At 40.5% G+C, this 21,197-nt stretch overlaps 1 protein-coding gene across 1 annotated transcript in view; it reads right to left on the bottom strand.

Moving 5' to 3' along the window:
- The window catches only part of gch1 (GTP cyclohydrolase 1), a 31,887-nt gene extending 13,517 nt beyond the window's left edge, over positions 1-18,370 (bottom strand). Inside the window, exons 1-2 of the mRNA XM_041793719.1 lie at positions 17,907-18,370; positions 344-453 (exon numbers count right to left, since the gene is read on the bottom strand). Coding sequence (XP_041649653.1) covers positions 344-453; positions 17,907-18,285 — 489 coding nt within the window. The 5' untranslated portion in view covers positions 18,286-18,370. The remainder of the gene's footprint in view (positions 1-343; positions 454-17,906) is intronic.
- Positions 18,371-21,197: the final 2,827 nt, after the last annotated feature.

The following is a 21,197-nucleotide window of genomic DNA, read 5'->3' as shown; positions in this document are numbered from 1 at the left end:
CTGGAAATGGACTACAAATGTGGAGGAAAATGTCTTGAACCACAGACAACATCTTCACCTCTTTGTCTGTTTCAAGGTCCACTAGGATCAGAATTTGGTTTAGATAGTGTTTTCAACATGGCAGCCACCACAGATTGGACTCCTTAGTAACCAAAGGTTGACACAACCCAGACTTTATCATGTATTTTACAGTCTCCCCCATGAAAGTACAACAATTCTCTACCTGCACTTTAAACTTCTTACTTTTCCTTTCTCCAACACTTGATTCCCCTCCCTCTTCCATAAGCTTTTGTACCACTTCCTTTCACTTTATGACTTTCTTTGGTAAAGTTATGTTTCTCACCCTGCCGAAGATGGGCACTAGGTGATGCTCACACATGGAGAACATGTCGATGTCTTTGACGATCACCATTTCGTCGTGATCCTCATCAAAGATGGCGTCGTTTAGCACATCTGCAGAAGAAAAGGATAGGAAAGTTAACTCTTTGGAAATAAAAATCAAATAAAAACACTTCCAAGATTTTTTCTGTATGTACATGGATGGAAAACACTGTAGCGTTGTTTAATATTGACCAGGATATGACGTACTTCTGTATACCAGAAACCAGCTAAACTGGGCCAAGCATACTACACAATAACGTCCGTCTGGCAGTCATACTGCATACTAGTGTCGAACGCAGTACGCAGTGCGCAGTACATACTGTATACTGCGTTTGGCAGGAGTATGCAGTAGGCCAATTCGAAAACAGCCATTTTTGTCTGACTACGGTAGCTGGTTTAATCCAAAAAGCTCAGGGGTTCCTGCAGTTAGATTGGTCTGAGTTCAGTTCATGTTCTCACTGTAAACAAGTCACACCGACTGAAAGCAAACACATCCACCTTTTCAAGAATCTCTTCAACTTTGTTGACTTCTCACCTTTACAAAGCCACTTTATATTTTTTCATGTGCTCGTCCTTATCCAGATCTACGTTTGTTAAAGCGTATAAAAGCCGTCATGCATCACTTCCTGTTCCCTCACTGACAGACAGGTGGAAACCACCTGTGGTGCCCTGTTCTCCCTCATGGTTCAGCTGCTCCTCTCTCTTCATCGTTGACTTTCAGTGTTTCTTTCAGGCAAACATGGCCGTCTAATTATAGCTCTGCTTCCATACTCTGCTTCCTGTTGTCGCTTTATTGCATTTTTCAGTCGCCAGGTTCAATAAACCGCTTTATCTGTTTGTGACGATGCAGACGCCTCTCGCTCACCGCGCCACTTTTTAATTTCCTGACTGGCTATCTGTTAAAGGGAGAGGGGCCGGGGTCACTGATCGACAGAAGACACACCGACTTGTTGCTTTATTATTTGCCTGTGTGTGAGCCAGGTGACAGGTAGATTGTATGAAGAGTATGACACATGTTTTGGTCTATTTTTTCAGATTTTGTTCATTTTGATGGCGCAGTTTTAGTGGTAATGTAAGGGCATCCTTAATCATGAAGTTAACACACAATATCTTAGCTTGTTTTCCTGTGCAGAATATACCTACAGACAGTTACCCCCTTTTCTTCACCATAAACCAAATGTCTGATCTTTCTGCTTTGATTTTTGACTAATTCTGTTTGTCCTCAGACGTAATAAACAGCTGAGATTTATGAACACTCATTTTAGATGCATTTAAAGTAATAAATCTTTCTGCTGATTGTCCTGGCAGTCTCATCATGAATACAAGCTGATGGGCAAACCTGGTTAATAGAGCATGCTGGGTTTTATTTGCCATGTCTGGAATCATATTTTTGGGGTTATGGTTAATTCTTTGTGCTATTATCTCTTTTTTATTTTTTATTTTTTGCAAAAAATATTCAACTTGTTATCAAAGATATGAGACAAATGTTTCTATTATCAATCTTTTCAGAGCAGAGTTTATCCTCATGTTTGCATGTATGATTATATGAAATTGACTCCTGGGAAACACTGACTGAGAAAGAGGCTGCAGGTGGCCCCCAGTTACCACCCCTGATCATGGGCGTAGCAAAGGGGGGGAAAGGTAACAGATTACCCGAGCCCACAGTAGGGAGGGGCCCTTCAGAAGCCTGCAATGAAAAGTGTGAAAAGTTTTATCTATTTGTTCTTATTGTTTTGTGTCATTATTGAATCAAAAGCGACTAAATAAATCAGTCAACAGATTGAAATTTGGATCAAATAGAGTAAAATACAACACTAGGGCCCCCTGCTCCTCCCCTAAAAATCTCCAAATGGTGTAGTCCAGCACTGCAAAATAATACAAGTAAAATTAATTTAACCATTAAAAAATAATGCTCACAAATTGGGAAATTATGGTTCAATAATACTTCAAACTGCATAAATATTTGTAAAAATATCTTGCTTGGCTTGCCGGCTAAGGGGGGCCCTGTGTAATATCCCTAGCTATGGCCCTGATCTATGTACAGGTGCATCCAAAAAAAACAATTAAAATATTAAGTAGAAGCTCATTTAATCCTGTGATTTACTTCATGAAGTTATTAATCTCATACAAAGGGAAACATTTCAGGAGTTTTTGTTTAAATCTTGGTGATTACAGCTCATGAAAATAAAAAAAATCACTCTATCAATAATTAGAATATTGTGGAGAATTCAAATTTGCAGTCTTCCTGAGCCTTCTTTCTCTCACTCTGGCTCAGTACGCACAACCACAACCATGGGGAAGACTGCTGACTTTAAAACATGTTCATGGAAAGATGACTGGAAAGTGAATGAGTGGTAAGAAAAGAAGCAAATTTTGAACCAGTGGCAATGCTCTGCACATTTAACCTGGGCTAAGGAGATAATGAACTGGACTGTTGCTCAGTGGTCCAAACTCCTTGTGTTCAGATGAAAGTCAATTTTGAATTTCATTTGGAAATCATGGTCCCAGAGTCTGGAGAAAGATCAGAGAGGCACAGAATCCAAGGTGCTTGAAGTCCAGTGTTAACCAGTTCCCAGTCAGTGATGGTTTGAGGATGCAATGTTGGCTGCTGTGGGTCTACTGGTCTTCATCAAGTCCAGAGTCAATGCTGTCAGCCGTCTACCAGGAGATTTTAGAGACCTTCATGCTTCCATCTGCTGAGGAGCTTTATGGAGATACTGATTTCCTTTTCCATCAGGACTTGGCACCTGCCCACAGTGACGCCAAAACTACCAGAAACTGGTTTGTGGACGATGGGGTTACTGTGTTTGATTGGCCAGCCAACTGGCCTGACCTGAACCCAGAATCCCTGGGGAGATGTCAGGAGGAAGATTCAACAATACAGATGAGCTGAAGGCTGATATCAGAGCATCCTGGGCTTCATAACACCCCAGCAGTGCCACGGACTGATTGGCTCCATGCCACGTCACATACAGTAGATGCAGTGATTTGTGCAAAAGGAGCTCCAACCAATTACTGAGCTCATAAATGAGCAACATTTTCCAGAAGTTCAACATTTCTGTATTATAAATACTTTTCTGGACTGATGTGTTTGGATTTTCTAATATTTTGAGATAGTGGATTTTTGACTGGCATCAGCTGTAAGCCGTTATCAACAACGTTAAAACAAAAAAGTCATGAAATATTTCACTTTGCAATGAGGAATCTAGAATATATGGAAGTTTTAACTCTTGAATTAAATCATAGAAGAAAAAAAAATACATTTATTTTCATAATATTCTAGTTTTTTTAGATGCACAGAAATAACCTGTAAAAATAAAGGCCCAGCTGTTGTGATGTACTGTAAGGACATCATTTACTGTAAAAGATGAATCTAACATCCAGCCTGAAGGAGAAAAACGTCAAACCAATCTCTAATAAATAAAGGGCGACTAGTGAAGAGTGCCAGTCCAGACCCTCAGGGCAACACAAAGACATGAGTGAGTGGAGGTCACGTGTTGACACGTTAAGACTGGAGCTGGATCTACAAATAAAGAGCAACCAACTAAATAACCCAGGTTAATAAAGATGTTCATACAGATGTCATTAAAGATGTGTTTGTATTTCTGTTGGAGTGACATAAACACTCACTACTGAAACACACAGATATACACACCTTTCCTCATAACACTCGGCTTGTATTTATGATTCAGAGCTGTACATCTTGTCTTAAACTCACATATTGACACAGCTTTACTTCATGTTTGAGCAGCAATTAAAGCAGCTGGTTATTCTACTTTTACATACTGTGACGTTCAGAGCTTTGTGATCTGAGTGCTGATAAGTCAGAGGAAATTGTCTTTCTCCTTTATCTAAAAATGTCCTGAATAAGTCTGAAGACTCTTTTATTTTGTGTTTGCTCCCAGCAAACTAAGCGGTTACCGGCCGTCTGTCTATTAAAGCAAAGTGTCAGTAATAATGTGAGCTAATATGATGTTAATGTAAACAGCCAAACTAAGAATCAAAGTCCAGGAAAATTATTTTTAAATTAATGGAAACTGAATGAAACAAGTGACAATGACCTTGTACAAACAAAAATAATGAAGCAGCTTCATGTAAAGCAAACATGCAGAGAAACCTGCTGAGTCAGACACGCATGCTTTATGTCAACCTCAAGGCCAGAAAACCCTGAAATACTGCATAGCTAACTGAGCTTTGTTAGCTAATGTAGCTCGGTTATCTAAAGTAAACATGGTATAATCTAATGAAGCTTATGTAATTTCAACCGCTTCAGCTTTAGCTATGCTAGTTATGTAGCTGTCTTACCTTCTTAGCTAGTAGCTTTGTAAGTTTAGATTAAGTTACGTAGCTATGTTACAGATGTAGCTAACATAGCTAACGTAACTTTATTAGCTTTAGATTTTGCTACATTAGCTACTTTATCGCAAAGCCTTTACAGATTTGTTAGCTTAGGTAATAGTATAATCTAGGGTAGCTAATGTAGTTTTAACATTAGATTTAGCCACATTTGCTACTTTACTGTGCAACTAATGTGGCTTTGTTAGCTTTCCATTTAGTTATGTAACCCATGTAGCTTGTGTAGCTTCCTTAGCTTTAGCCCTAGAATTGTTAGTTGCATTGAGTGTTTTCCATGGAGAACCAGCTTTTTCCCTGGAAACAGACCAGACTGTTTAATCGGCTTTGTAAATGTTTTTAAACTTGGCTTTGCAGGTCGGGTTTTTGACTTTTAACTGTTGGTAACCTAACCCTTACCTCAACTCTTATCTGGCCATAGTCAGCAGTTTAATCCAATGTTATTTTTAAAGTTTTAGAGTGTATTTTCATTCCGACAAGTGTCTCACTGTAGTGGTCTTCAAGGTGGGGGTGTCTAAGAGCAGCAGTCTGCGGTCAGACCATCTTGATGGATTTATGACCGAAGACAGTTTGACAGAGACCTGAAGAAGGGTCCGTACAACTTTGCAAAGTAACTTTAGTGTCAAAATAACTTCCACAAAAACACATTCAAAATAAGAGCACTGTTTAAGAACAAAGGTAGTCATTAACCTGGCACGCCAGATTGATGTGTTTCACACATCCATCTGGTAAACCACTCATAGACAGCGTTTGGGAAAGGGCAGAGCCTTTGAAAAAAACCTCTAAGGGTGATTGGATGAACGTTCTGTCTGTCACATCTCTACGGGCCAATCAGAGCAACAAAAGATGTGACATAGCCGTTACTGAGCTGTGCCTCTACCGAAGGAGTAATCTCCACAGAGAACTGCATAACGCGAACCATGTGGCGACTGTAGACATGTCAGTACACGACTTCTGTCGTTTTTGAAAATAAAAAAACTCACTGCTGTTCTTTGTTCTTCTTTTAATGAAGAAATGTCAAGTTCTGATAAAACTGGCGCTTTAGCAGCATCCACACTAATGTCTTCTGCCATAACTGCACCGGTCTCTTGTTACTGCTTGCTTATGTCACAACTCCGCCGCACCCAAAAGTTGCCCTTTATCGCTGATTGGTCCTGTCACTTTCTAACAAACATTTCAGAAACATGGAAACAAGCGTTTCCATCTGCTTTGCAAGGTTAGGTAGTCATATCATTAAAATAAAGAAAGAAATAAACAGATTGTGTTCTTACTTGAAATGCCTTCCAGAAGTCGGCCGCACCTTACAATTTTACCAGTGATGTACTGAAAGGTTGGATGCAGAATCTGAATCTACTTCAGCACACTGGTTTACAGCTGAACACTCATTCTGTGGCTTCAGATTGAGTTACGCTCATGTTTTCATTCAGGCAGTGTAAAATTGAATGCCTGTGTCACTGTTACCCAAAAACTTTCAGGCACAACATTGTAAACAGTCACTGTGCTTAAAGGAAGGCACGTGCTACATTTACTACACATACAAATGGATTATTTTGTTTTTATGGTCGTGGGAAATTGTAATCATGAATGAAACCTAATTAACTGCCTTGTATACCTAGTAAACACCTACCACTTCCATAAATGGTGGAAAGGTTAAAGGTCAACAGTAGTCTTGCTAGACTGAAGCGCCAAGCCAAAGCATGCAGCATGGCTATGATACCGAGCAGCAGAGCCTCAGTAAACTGTATATAACATTAAAACTGGGCCTTTTTCTGTTCTTAGTACATTTTTACAGATCCAGAACTCGATGAACCGATGCACTGGGATCTTTAACATCAAGTCATTATTAATCTGAACTGGTTTATTTTTACAGCACTCCCTAGTATGCTTCTATTGTTACCAGAGTGAATGGCGTGCTGGGTAACCTGACAGACCAGATGGATTTGTTTCATACATTCATTTGTGACTAAAGACATGTAAGTACGTAACTTTTGTTGTTTTTGAAAAGAAAACAACTCACTGCTAGTCTTTGTTCTTCTTCAAACGAAGAAATGTTGTCAAGTTCTGATAAAACTGGCGCTTTAGAAGCATCCACACTAATGTCTTCTGCCATAACTGCACCGGTCTCTTGTTACTGCTTGCTTATGTCACAACTCCGCCGCACCCAAAAGTTGCCCTTTATCGCTGATTGGTCCTGTCACTTTCTAACAAACATTTCAGAAACATGGAAACAAGCGTATCCATCTGCTTTGCAAGGTTAGGTAGTCATATCATTAAAATAAAGAAAGAAATAAACAGATTGTGTTCTTACTTGAAATGCCTTCCAGAAGTCGGCCGCACCTTACAATTTTACCAGTGATGTACTGAAAGGTTGGATGCAGAATCTAAATCTACTTCAGCACACTGGTTTACAGCTGAACACTCATTCTGTGGCTTCAGATTGAGTTACGCTCATGTTTTCACTCAGGCAGTGTAAAATTGAATGTCTGTGTCACTGTTACCCAAAAACTTTCAGGCACAACATTGTAAACAGTCACTGTGCTTAAAGGAAGGCACGTGCTACATTTACTACACATACAAATGGATTATTTTGTTTTTATGGTCGTGGGAAATTGTAATCATAAATGAAACCTAATTAACTGCCTTGTATACCTAGTAAACACCTACCTCTTCCATAAATGGTGGAAAGGTTAAAGGTCAACAGTAGTCTTGCAAGACTGAAGCGCCAAGCCAGAGCATGCAGCACGGCTATGATACCGAGCAGCAGAGCCTCAGTAAACTGTATATAACATTAAAACTGGGCCTTTTTCTGTTCTTAGTACATTTTTACAGATCCAGAACTCGATGAACCGATGCACTGGGATCTTTAACATCAAGTCATTATTAATCTGGACTGGTTTATTTTTACAGCACTCCCTAGTATGCTTCTATTGTTACCAGAGTGAATGGCGTGCTGGGTAACCTGACAGACCAGATGGATTTGTTTCATACATTCATTTGTGACTAAAGACATGTAAGTACGTAACTTTTGTTGTTTTTGAAAAGAAAACAACTCACTGCTAGTCTTTGTTCTTCTTCAAACAAAGAAATGTTGTCAAGTTCTGATAAAACTGGCGCTTTAGCAGCATCCACGCTAATGTCTTCTGCCATAACTGCACCGGTCTCTTGTTACTGCTTACATCACATCTCCGCCGCACCCGAAAGTACTGCCCCTCGTCCCTGATTGGTCCTGTCACTTTCTAACTTGACCCAAAAGGTTTAGATGGGAGCTTTGCAAGATGGATTCGCCTGTGAGAAACATGGAAATGGGCGTATCCATCTGCTTTCCAGGCTTAGTGCACGGGTCAAAAGTGAATATTTAGGCGTGGCTCATCACACATCACCAACAACAGCTTGCTTCAATTTTGTGAATCAAGCCTAAACATTAAGTGCAACAGAGAGAATTTATTCTTTCGGAAGTATATCATTAACAAATTTAAACTCTGACCTGAGGATAATACTAATGATAATTCATTATAATAAATGCATTGAAAACTTTCATATTGATCCATAAAAACTCTGATCAAAGAGCCTTCATTCACTCCAACACTGTCCTGAGCAGACCTCTATAGTTAATGAAATCAAAGCATTGACAAATCATAATAATCCCTCAAAGCTGTGGGCCATTGACTGGAGACTACTTAGACATATTTAAGCACATGAGCACCAAATCCAGACCCGACATTTCCAGTGTTTCTAGAAAGTATTCACCCCCTTGGATGTTTTACCCTATCACTGGTTTTATAAATCAATCACTGTCAATAAAAAAATCCCTAAACCAGCTTTAGTGTCGAAGTAAAACAGATTTCTACAAATTAATGTTGATTTAAAAAATATGTAATGTAAAATAAATGCATAAATATTCATCCCCTTCAAGTCAGTATTTAGTAGATGCATTTTGGCTGCAATCACAGCACTGAGTCTGTGGATAGGTCTCAATCAGACTTGCACATCTGGACGCTGCAGTTTTTCTCCATTGTCTATTTAGGATTTAGGTCTGGGCTTTAACTCAGCCACTCCAGAACATTCACCTCGTTGCCTTTTAGTCATTTCTGTGTAGCTTTTGCTGCATGCTTGGGGCCATTGTCTCACTGGAAAATAAATCTTTTCCCAGGCCGTAGTTCTCTTGCTGACAGAATAAGATTGTCCTCAAGGATGTTCCTTTACTATCCATATTTATTTTACCCTCTACTTCTACAGGCCTTCCAGGGCCGGCTGCTGCCGAGAAGCACCCCCACCATATGATGCTGCCACCACGATGCTTCACAGTAAGAATGATGTGTTTGTGGTGATGTGCAGTGTTTGGTGTCTTGTCTGATGGCCTTAGAGTACCAATTTGGTCTCATCAGAACAAAGAAGTTTCCTCCACTTGACCATGGAGTCTCCCACATGTCTTTCGTGAACTCTAGTCTAGATTTAATCAGAGTTTTCTCTAACAGTGTCTTTCTCTTTTCCACTCTCCCATAAAGCTTTGACTGGTGAAAAACTTCTGAAAAAAAATCTGTTTTCACTTTAACATTAAAGAGGTGTTATTTGTCACCAAATTATATTGACCATGACTGGTTTATAAAATCACTAAAAGGGTAAAACATCCAAGGGGGTGAACACTTTTTATAAGAACTGTATTTCAGGCACCTTGTGTGTTATTAATAAGAAAAACGTGCACTAAGCAGAAAAGGATCTAAGTTTGTGTAATCTGGCTGCTATAACATCACAAGCTCAAAATTCCTGCTTAATCTCTACATAACTCTTCCTCATTGCAGTTTGTTGGTCATGTGCTCGACAACAAGAGGATTTGAGCTCATGTTGTGATGAAAGCTGAACCCATGACCCACAGACACACACTAAACACACAATCACAGTAATCAAAGAGTGTGAAACTCACTAAAAATGCTGGAACTCTCCACAAACATCCAACATACTCAAAACTAAAACACGTGTTTTTTGTGTTCAAAGGGGAGTCTCCAGTCAGAGCCAATCAGCAAACACAGACCACCGCCGCCTGGAGAACACCACACACGTGTGTCATCATTATCTCATAGCGGCGTCCTTCCTCTTGGTGGAAAGGTAAAAGAAGCAGGGGTCACCTGGGTTTGACTCAGGACCAAATAACATGAAACACCTTTTTTTCACATGGTGCCCTCACGTTTCTCTCACACGTCACTGCATTCCTTCCTGCAGCATTACAGCTTTACAGAACACATAACATCAACCCCCACAACACAAACTGACTCCAGATGGAGATCTGGAGATTGAGAGAGGGGGCAGATCCCCGGCAGCAGCCATTCCAGCGTGCAGCAGTGTGGAGAAGCCGGCCAATGTGGACCCAACACGGCGTATCAACCCCCTTCTTTGGGTGCTTTAACCCCACAAACTCGACCTACGGATGACTCAGCAAACTGTCTCTGGAGCAGCAGGCCGGGCTGGTTTCACTTGATTTAACATGAACCGGAATAAAAGTGCATTTGAATCTGAAGGGGAATCCCTGAAAGGTTTTCACTTTGATGTTAATATCGGTGACACCAAACTTTTTCTGCAGGTTTCTGACAAACATGCCATGCAAGACCAGATCATGACATCACACAGAACTGACCTCCTGCTCTCTACAGTGGAGGGTGCTGATGTTGTCACTACTACTACACATTTCACTCATTAATTTTGTTTTGGATGTGTTTCTGAACCATAAAAGAAATAGAAGAATTAGCTGGCTTTACATAAATGTAAGAGAGTTTGTAAAATGTGCTGAGTCACCATGAGGGCGCTCACTAACAGAAACTTGTGAGGACTGGACTGAAAGAGGATCTGGTCTTTGAGGCAGATGAAGTAAGACTGGCAGACCTTCATCTTCATCGGGCAAATAGGTGAAGGTCTGGTACCAAAACATGAGCAAAATGTGATGCATTTTTCTAAGTCACAGAGTGTGCACAAGACTACTTTAATGTTTTTTTACAGACACATTCCCTCCCTGCACTCCTGTCTTATGAAATACATTTGCAAAGATTTTATTTCTAATATGATAGCATTTGAAAAAAACGTGAAAAGGGGAACTTAATGTTTGGTTGGTGCAAGTCCTTTATGATGCTGTCTAGTCCAGATTGTAGCAGGCCTGTAGCTCCTCCCCTTTATTTTGTTTGTTTGTTCTATTAAAAAGAAACACACCTATTTGTGTTTTCTCCCCTCGTTTTAAAAATGTATTTTAAACATCAACGAGCATGCAAATAGACTGTAACAAGTGTCACACACACTAACTTAATATAATCAAAAATTACAATGCCTATAAAAAGTATTCACCCCCTTGGATGTTTTACCCTTTTACTGATTTTATAAATTAATCATGGCCAATACAATTTAGCTTTTCTCACAAAAAAAAGTGAAAAATCCCTTTTAATGTCAAAGTGAAAACAGATTTCTACACAGAAATGTCAATTTAATAAAAAAATGTAATTTAAAATAAGTGAATGCATAAATATTCACCCCTTCAGTCAGTATTTAGTAGATGCACCTTTGGCTGCAATCACAGCACTGCAGTTTTACTCCATTCTTCTTCGCAAAACTGCTCAAGCTCTGTCAGGTTGCATGGGGTTGTAAACAGCGCTTTTCAAGTCCAGCTCCAAATTCTGTACTGGATTGAGGTCTGGGCTTTGATTCAACCCTTCCAGGACTTCCATCTTGTTATCTTTAAACCATTTCTGTTTAGCTTTCTCTGTATGCTTTGGGTCGTTGTCTTGCTGAAAAATAAATCCTCTCCCAAGCGGTAATTCTCTTGCAGACTGAGTAAGATTGTCCTCCAGGAATTTCCCATCTTGCCACATTCATTTTATTTTCTACCTTTACAAGCCTTCCAGGGCCAAATGCTGAGAAGCATCCCCACAACATGACACTGCCACCATTGTGCTACACAGTGTTCTTGCAGTGCTCTAATGCAGTGGTTTTCAAATGGTGTGGCAAGGCAAGTCTAGGTGTGTGTTGGGAATTTTTATAACATTCCATCATTACTATAACTGTGACAGGAAATACTATAACAAGAATTAAAGAGGCTGTTTTGCATGGAAATAGATTTGGTGTTCTTGATGACAAAAAAGAAGTGCTGCTGAGTCTTTGTTGTTTCATACACAGGTGGAAACTGTGGGCTTGATTTGCGTAGTTCATCTGGTGAAGGTGTGTTTACATGAGTGAAAAAAACTGGGTTTAATCCAAAAATATATTGTCAAAATAACAAAAGCTGCAACTATCCCTCCAAAAGCAGTCCAAGTCACACTGTAGGTTTTATTTGTGAATAAAATGCCTTTAATTTACATGGCAAAACAAAACTTTTAAAAAGCCAACATAGATATGGTGTGCCTTAAGATTTTTTGGCCCATCTCAGCTGTGCCTTGGGTGAAAAAAGTTTGAAAACCTCTAAGGAATGGATGGGACACTCCATGCAGCACACATGACAAAACCTATGGACAAAACAAGTGCAACACTGAGCAGCACAGCCATCTTTTAATCTAGATTCTCTTGTTTTCTTGATCGTGGGATGGTTAAATCATTACTGATTGGAAACTGGATTAACTACCCAGCACTACATCACAGAAACAGCTCCTCTTCTCATCACAGCTTTCTCAGAAACACCGCTTACAGTAAAAGATGAATCTCAAAGCAGGAAAATAAAGAGAGAATAAAGAGCAGCTGGTGAGGACGGCCAGCTCAGACGTACAGGGTGACACAAAGATGGGGCTGGGGTGTGTAAACATGTTGAAATGTTCTGAATGGAGCAGGATACACGTCATGGGAAAATTACTCAGTAAACAGACTGACAGTTTTATGTGTGTCAGTAAGAGCTCACAGCTGAAGTCAAGACCTTTCATGTGATGTTACAGGAATCAATTATACTAAGGGTGCTAAAAAATTATTACTGCTTTTGATACCTTGTGTTTAATAATGATAAAATATGTTATTTTAATGATCGATGGAATCAACAAGTTAACCTGACATGGCAGATAGACTGTTACACAGCTCGATGACATGGGATATATTTCACATCCACCTGGACAACACCTCATAGATGTGTTTGGGAAGAGCAGAACCTTAAAAGAATAATTCTTTAAGGGTAAGTGGACTAATAATTTATTAGCCATATTAATTACAGGCTGGCATTATCATTGTTCATTATTCAGTGGAGCCAGTTAGAGGTCAGTAGAAGAGCAAAGGCATCTTTTCCACCAAGAACAGCTTTCAGTGTGGTTCTTTGCTCTGCTTTTAATGAAGAAATGTTACCCACACCTGATCAAACTGCCTCTATAGCTGCAGCTATATTGTTTACAGGCTTGTCCCTTAGCTACCACCTTGTTGCCGATAGGTCTGGTCATTCTCTGGCGGGGAATAAGCGTGACAGCTTCAAACTTTGAGGGATTGATCCTCCTGATGACAGACATGGTATCTAACCAATCCATCAGATTTACAAGTTTACCAAAAGAACCAGTCTTTGGTGATGCTGTCTTAGTTGCACAAATACAGGTGCATTTGTATGAATGCTGCAAATACATGTGTGCAATTTTGTGCAATTTACTGCCTGCAGCAGTTTTACTGCATTTTCTGTTTATCAAAAAGCAATAAATGACTCAATGTTAGGTGGCTAAAGCCCAGAGGTGGAAAAAGAACATGACTATTGTACTCAAGTAGAAGTAAAGTTACTTTGGTTAAAATTGACTAAACTAAAAATGGTCTATAAACCTACTTAAGTGAAAGTAAGAGTTCATTTTACATACTGGTAGTAACTGAGGTGTACAGTATAACTGACCTTTCCATACTGGCAAGAAAAAGAGACGCGATCTCCAACCAGACTGTTCAGATAGAGTCACACCTCTGTAATAAAATAAAATACACAGCAGAATTGACAGCGGTAATTGGGCTCACGTAAGCGTTGCATTTAGCAGTTAAGCAACTTGGATGCTACACTAATATAAAGTTAAATATAACTCTTTAAAATTGTTCATATCTGTCCACACTCCATGAAGTTGAACTACACTTTTGAAAGTCTTAAATATTTTACAGTATGTCAGAGCTCCTGAAAATCTGTGCAATTTAGGTCTCCTCTATCAAGAATAATGCAGACAGTCTATCTCATAGCAAGGCATTATATACTGGTGGATAATACACACTATGTGTTCTTAATGGGCAACTAAAGTCATAGGTGGAAACTCTTACTCAGTGGATACCCTCACTTGTGACTCAAATGTGCCTGACATAAAAAAAACATCAACAATCCACCAGAAACATGAGCAGAAGAACCCTAGCAGCGATCACTGTACAGCAGGAAACATCTCAACACAACTAAACACATAAAACACATCTGTCCAAGGGCATGATGGGAAACTGCACCCACATATCCCCCAGATTTGAAATCACAGTGAGCAGAGCTTTGATCAGTTAACTCTGGAAAGAGTTAACTAACACTGATGGATCAGCGCTGTCAAATAACTCCAACACTGACGATCGTGTCATTGAACATGGAGTTAAAACCAACTCTGAAATGTTCAACACTGAGAAATCCCAGCTTTAGCTGAGTAGAACAGCTGTTTAGGGGTGTGATGTGGAATCATTCTCTCAGTATGTAGCCAACAGAGGTGGAAAAACTACAAGAGTACAGGACTCGAGTAACTGGTTAAAACTTACTGAAGTAAAAATACTGATTTCAAAATGTAATCCACAAAGTACACAAGTATCTAAAAAAACACTTGCAGCTCATGATGAACCTCGAGAGCACACACTGGCAGCAGCTGATTTCTCGTCTGCTCTCAAACAGAGCTGCTAATAATATGGACAGCATCAGAAAGCACAGGTGTGTTCTGGACTGAAGATTTAATTTTGTTCTACTGGTAACAAAAACAGCAGCTAGGGTCTGGGCAGTACGTCACATTTTAAGATGTATTGATGTGTTTTTATCAGACAAGATATAAGTGAAACATGGATGCGACAGACCAGGACCAATGTTTTCCCTTGCTCCTCGTCATTTCCATCCCACTATTTCTTGAGTAAACCACTGGGTGGAGCGACACAGTGCAGCAGCCATGTCTGGAGTGTAGTTCCGGCTTTGCATTTACCTTTTAAATATCTCCTTCTTGTAATGTTACATAATTATTTCGTAGCGTGGTGAATGTGCAGGTCACAACTTGTCTACGAGAGCGTTTTGGAGTTGTTGGGTTGTGTATTTGATGAGTTTGATGAGGGCAAGCCGGGATACCATAAGAATCCATTGCGTTGGCAGAGCAGCTCCTAACTCAGCACTGCCAATCTAAAAACAGCTTGCACCAACAACTAAAGGTAACAAACCTATTAGTAAGGCTATAGGGATTATGGCAATGGGCGAATTTGCCAAAATGTTGAAGTATCCCTTTAAGAGTGTAGAACATTTGACAACCTCACTATGTTTTTGTACAACACAGAAGTCTGAAACACCAATATTTAGTGTCTCGGACTTCTGTTTCTGTAGCTATGGTATCAAACAGGTTTCAGCATGGTTTTATTAGTACTTGAATCATATCAAAGGTTAATATTCTGGTACTGTGACAGCCTTTTGTTGTACATATTTCCTTTTTAATTGAGTTAATTTGTACCAGGAGGTTTGTCTAAAGTCCTGCTGTTCGGCTTCTTAGATCTGCCCTCATGTTTGTTCAACTTAAGCGGTGTCATCATCTGTTTAAACTCGCCCATAATTACTAACTACTTCTTCTTAGGTGTGGATTTTGGCCATTGTTTGATAGGCCAATATTTCTGACCTCATTGTAGCTGAAAAAGATGTGCACACTTGTTTTACACTGCAAAAAACACCGAGGCTTCCCTGTACTAGAACTGATGTATTCCTCATATTGTGACAGTTCTCATAAAGTCACAGGCCTACCATAAGACACACTTTTGATTCTATTATAAATGATACGCACGCATTCTTTCTATATTTTTAAATTACAAAAAACTCTTAAATGTTAAAGTGAAAACAGAGTTGGAGGGTTAGGGTTAAAGATATGTCAATGAAATAAGAATAGGTACTGTAAAATTAGTGACTGCATAAATATTCACCCCTTTTAAAATGACTGACCTAATCAACAGAGGTCTAGTCAGTTGGTGCTAGTAGTCTCACAGTCAGTGAAATGTTGATCACCTGAGTAAGGTGGCTTTGTCTCAAGTGATTGCAGTGTAAAGACGCCTGTGTCTGGAAGGTCCTGTCACTGTTTAATTAGTAGTCATGGCTACCATTACACCATGAAGACAAAGAACACCCCAAGCAACTCAGAGAAAAGGTTGTTGAAGGTTGAAAAGAAAAGGTTGTCAGGGGATGGTTACAAAAAAATCCAAGGCACTGAACATCCCCTGGATTTCAGTTAAATCCATCATCAAGAAATGGAGTAAATATGGCACATGTGTACATCTGGCTAGATCAGAGCGTCCTCACAAACTGAGTGAGCGTGCAAAAAGGAGACTAGTGAGAGAGGTCACCGAGACACCTATGACTACTCTGATGGAGTTACAAGCTTCAGCAGCTGAGATTGGAGAGACTCTGCATACAACAATTGTTGTTTGGTTTCTTCACCAGTCAAAGCTTTATGGAAGAGTGGCAAAGAGAAAGACTGTTGAAGAAAACTCAGAATAAATCTAGAGGCATGTATGAGACTCCATGGTCAAATGGAAGAAAGTTCTTTGGTCTGATGAGACCAAAATGGTGCTTTTTTGCTATCAGACAAGATGCTATGTTTGGCAGACACCAAACCCTGCACAGCAGCACAAACACACCATCCTCACTGTGAAGCATGGTGGAAGCAGCATCACGCTGTAGGGGTGCTTCTCGGCATCTGGCCCAAGAAAACTTGTGAAATGGGAGGCTGAAATGAAAATGTCAAAATATAGGAAAATCTTTGAGGGCAATCTTTCTCAATCTGCATGAGAACTACAGCTTAGGAAAAGATTTATTTTCCATCGAGACAATGACCCGAAGAATACAGAAAAAGCTACACAAAAATGGTTTTAAGGCAACAAGGTGAATGTTCTGGAGTGGCCGAGTCAAAGCCCAGATCTCCACCCAGTAGAGAATTTGTGGCTGGACTTGAACAGGGCTGTTCATGCCAGATCATGCAACCTGACAGAGCTTGAGCAGTTTTGCAAAGAATGAGATAAAACTGCAGTGTCCAGATGTGCAAGCCTGACTGAGACCTATCCACACACACTCAGTGCTGTGATTGCAGCCAAAGGTGACTTACATATTTTCATTTAATTAATATTATTTTGTGGAAATCTAGTGTCACTTTGACATTAAAAAGCCCAATTATATTGACTATAATTGATTTATAAAATCACTAAAAGGGTAAAACATCCAAGGGGTGAAAAAAATTAGATACTTATAGACGTACTGAAAGAGTGAGCTGTGTGTAAAATAGCTTTCATGAAAAGAAACATAAGGATATTTGGCATAAGAATGACTATTGCACCAAAAGTGAGCATCTATTTTTACGTGTCTATGTGACACCTTAGCTCAGACATGTTAGAATATTAGGATGTGGTAAGTTTGAGTAATGATGCTCTTCACTGAGCTGATGAAGGTGATGGGTATTCATATCTCAGATTTAGGTATTCCCTGGTTTGTTACCTGAAAACAGATGCTTGAAAGTAGGTTTTTTTTCATTTGTCATGATTTTCCTAAATGGAAAGGACCTCACCGGTTCTTGCCTGCTACCTCCATATCACTAAAAATGCCCCTGTGCCGATGACACTGGGCATCCCTAAGAGTCTAAATTTGAGTTAGGCCCAATAACAGTTTTAATATCTAAAAGTGAAACTATTGTAAAGGACCAATTAAGTTCAAACCTACTGAACTAATAGTATTTCCGTTGTACGCCACTTTAAATTTTAAAGGGACATTCTGCACTTCTTTACTCCACTAAAAGTCTCTGACAGCTGTGATTGGCTCTCTTACAGCCACCACTACTATTATAATCCCTCACACTCACATCAGAGTAGAAAAAGGTGCTTCCTGTCTTTTCTGCTGAGGAAAAATGCCATAAAGTGAATTTTAGGAAGTGCTCACAGTCGGAGTAACACCTGTTGAAGTGCTGCGTAAATCCCCAGCGCCTCTGAGCGGCTTTGTGGATTAAAAACAAACTCACCGATGATTTTCTCCTGGTAGCCCTTGGTGAAGAACTGCATGGCGGTAGCGGCTCTCCAGGGGGTCTTGAGGAGCCCCTGCCGCTGAGGGTCCTCTCCGAGCCCCCGGAGGATGGTGGTGTACGCGGCGGCCAGGGACGGCAGGCTCATCTCGTTGTCCTCCACGCTCCTGGTGCGCTCCTCCCTCCAGCTCTCCATCACCCTGCTCACGGGCTTGTGTGAGCCGCTCTCCGCGCCCGGGGGCTGGGGGGTCGGGGTGCGCACGGTCCCGCCGGTCGGCCGCTTCACCAGCGCGTCAAAGTGTCCGTTAGCCACGGAGCTGCTGTCCCCGCTGTCTTTGGCCTCGGTGGAAGACAACTGAGTCTGTTTGGAGTGATCCATCACTTCTTCTCGTGTTTTCTGTCTGCTGAGCTCTTTCTGGATCACTTTCTCCTCCTATCTGCTCCCTTCAGAGACTGCTTTACTCTCAGAGCGCGCTCCTCCTGCAGCTGCTGCATCCTCTGCTTTATAATAACAGGATAATCCACGGAGAACTCCGATTGGCCTGACGGAGAAAGGGGCGGGGCCACACCCTAAGTTTTACTGGCTGATGAACCATAACAGACTTTTACTACTAACAGGTACAGTAGTCATTAACAGGAAGTAACTAATTAAACTCAAACTACTGGAGAAGTTTTTTCATGTTCTTTAACTTTTTGAGTACATTTAAAAAAATACTTTAACTTTTAATAGTATTACTTGAGTACTGTAGTTGAATACGTTTTCAACTTCTGGTGTTTAGTAGCTTCACCTTTGTCTGCGATCACAGCTCTGAGTCTGTGTGGATAGGTCTGAATCAGGCTTGCACATCTGGACACTGCAACTTTACTCCATTCTTCTTTGCAAAACTGCTCAAGCTCTGTCAGGCTGCGTGCAGATCTGGCATGAACAGCCTTTTTCAGGTCCAGATACAAATTCCCTATTGGACTGAGGTCTGGGCTTTGACTTGGCCCCGCCAGAACATTCCTCTTGTTGTCTTTAAACCACTTCTGTGCGTCTTTCTCTGTATTCTTCGGGTCATTGACTTGCTGGAAAATAAATCTTTTCCTCTGCTGTAGTTCTCTAGCAGACTGAGGAAGATTGTCCTCAAGGATTTTCCTGTATGCTGCCGCATATATTTTACCCTCTACCTTTACAAGCCTTCCAGGGCTGGCTGCTGAGAAGCACTCCCACAGCATGATGCTGCAACCACTGTGCTTCGCAGTGGGGATGTTGTTCTTGGTCATCAGAGTAACTCTGTGACCGTTAAGCCTAAGGGAAGAAACTGTTCTTATGTCGAGTTGTTTTTGCGTGCAGTGCTCTGTAATGCCTACCAGAAGGGAGGAGTTTAAAGGGGACATATTCTACCCTTGTAAGATAAGTTTATACTGGTCTCAGAGGTCCCCAAAACATGCCTGTGAAGTTTGTTGATAAAAAAAACTCCAGTATTGGATTTTTGCATGTCTAAAAACCCCTCTGTTTCAGCCCTTCTCAGAACATGGTAATTAGCTGTCTGACTGCACCCCTGACCACAATCCTCTCAGGAATGGATGCAGCACTCCTGATTTTACAGACACTTGTATCCAAAGTCAAAGAGGTGGCTGGGATTCAAACCATCAATCTCCCAGACCATAGTCAGCAGGGTAACCCACTGAGCTATCTAGCATCTCAGCTGGTAGCTAAGAGGATCAGTAGAGGAGGGAAAACCAAACCTAGGGGCTCATTTCAGCTGCTTGTAGGCACAATCTTATTCCCTCAGTCTTTACCCAGAGATCATGACCATAGTTGAGGGTTGGAGAGGATCAACCAGTACGTTGAAAGCTTTGCCTTCTGGCTCAGCTCTCCCGTTACTCCGACAGGCCGGTGTCCTGCAGTTTTTCTTCTGCTTTGTCTAAGAAATGCTATCGCAGTGGAAAGACAGCAGAGTCTAGCCCTAACCCAATCCACCCATGTGCAGAAACACAAAGTAGCACATTTCATAGGTAGCAGGAATCAACTGAACACAGCTGATGCTGCAGTAATTTGCCTGACCATCTCATGCTGGCTTTTACCCTCACTCATGAACAAGACCCTGAGATACTTGAACTCCTTCACCTGAGGCAGAGACCGTTTATAACTGTCTCCACCTCTAAACCCCAGTTCCAGCTGAAAAAAAAGACCGCTGCAAAGCATGATGCTGCCAAAATTCTGCTATTCTTCATATGAGGCCACCAGTGAGATGGAGGCCTTTTATTATTAAGAGCATTATCAAAGCCTGCCTACAAAAACCTGCATGAAGTTTCCCTAAAGAACATGGGAAACATGTTTCTGGAGTTTTTGACCATTACTCTAAAAGATATCTGACGCTAAAACAAAACTGCACATCAGTAATAACATGTTCCTGGTGAAGCATGGTGGGGGCAGCACTGAGCTTCAGCGCTGTTTCAGTCAATTTTGACACAAAATGCCAACAGGTTTGTAGATTTTTCATTCAAAACAAAAAAGTAGAGAAAGCAAGTTGATATTCTGTCATGGTCAGAGTTAATAATTGGTTTGAGTTTAATTTTTTTATTTATAAAATGAAAATAAAATGCTAATTTGAATGTTTTCTGTCACTGAAAGCTGCCATCATGTGGGAGGAGTTGATGAAGATAGGGCAGGGTAGGAATATAAACGGACCATTTTTGCCACTTTTAACCCCTTTTCACAGTTTTACTGGGCCTTGTTTTTTTTTTTTTTTACATTTTTTCCACTCTTAACCACTTTCACTAATTCAACAAGGTTTGCTATTTTGACCAAATTTTTCATACTTTTTGCCAACCTTTGACCCCTTTTCACTACTTTTCCTGCTATTATGTGCCATTTCCAACTAGAGATGGCTGTTTTTTTTTTTTTTTTTGTCTGAAACCGGTGCTAAATAGATGCCTAAATGGTGCCTTAATCCAGTAGTTCCCAACCTTTATTCCACTGACATTCCCTTCATATACCTAGGAAGAGCTGTGGCCCCCCACAACCCACAAGAAAAGTCTTATTGCTGTCAAAGATACACATCAATTTGAATTATTTTCATCATTTGAAGCCTAACAAAATAGCCCAAAACACAAGTGTTACGAACAAGACTTTAGTATGAACCATGTGTTTTATCATGATTTTGGATCGTTTGAATGATCCCCAATTTTTACAACTGTTAGAGCACAAAGACCCTTGCATCCCCCTTGAAATCTCTGGTGCCAGCCCAAGTAGGTCCAGGACCCCAGGTTGGGAACCAAGGCCTTAATCAATACTTCTTTTATATG

This window comes from Cheilinus undulatus, linkage group 1 (assembly GCF_018320785.1).
Source record: "Cheilinus undulatus linkage group 1, ASM1832078v1, whole genome shotgun sequence".
NCBI lineage: Eukaryota > Metazoa > Chordata > Actinopteri > Labriformes > Labridae > Cheilinus > Cheilinus undulatus.
The sequence above is the reverse complement of the archived record's forward strand: the minus strand, read 5'-3'. Positions and strand labels throughout refer to the sequence as shown.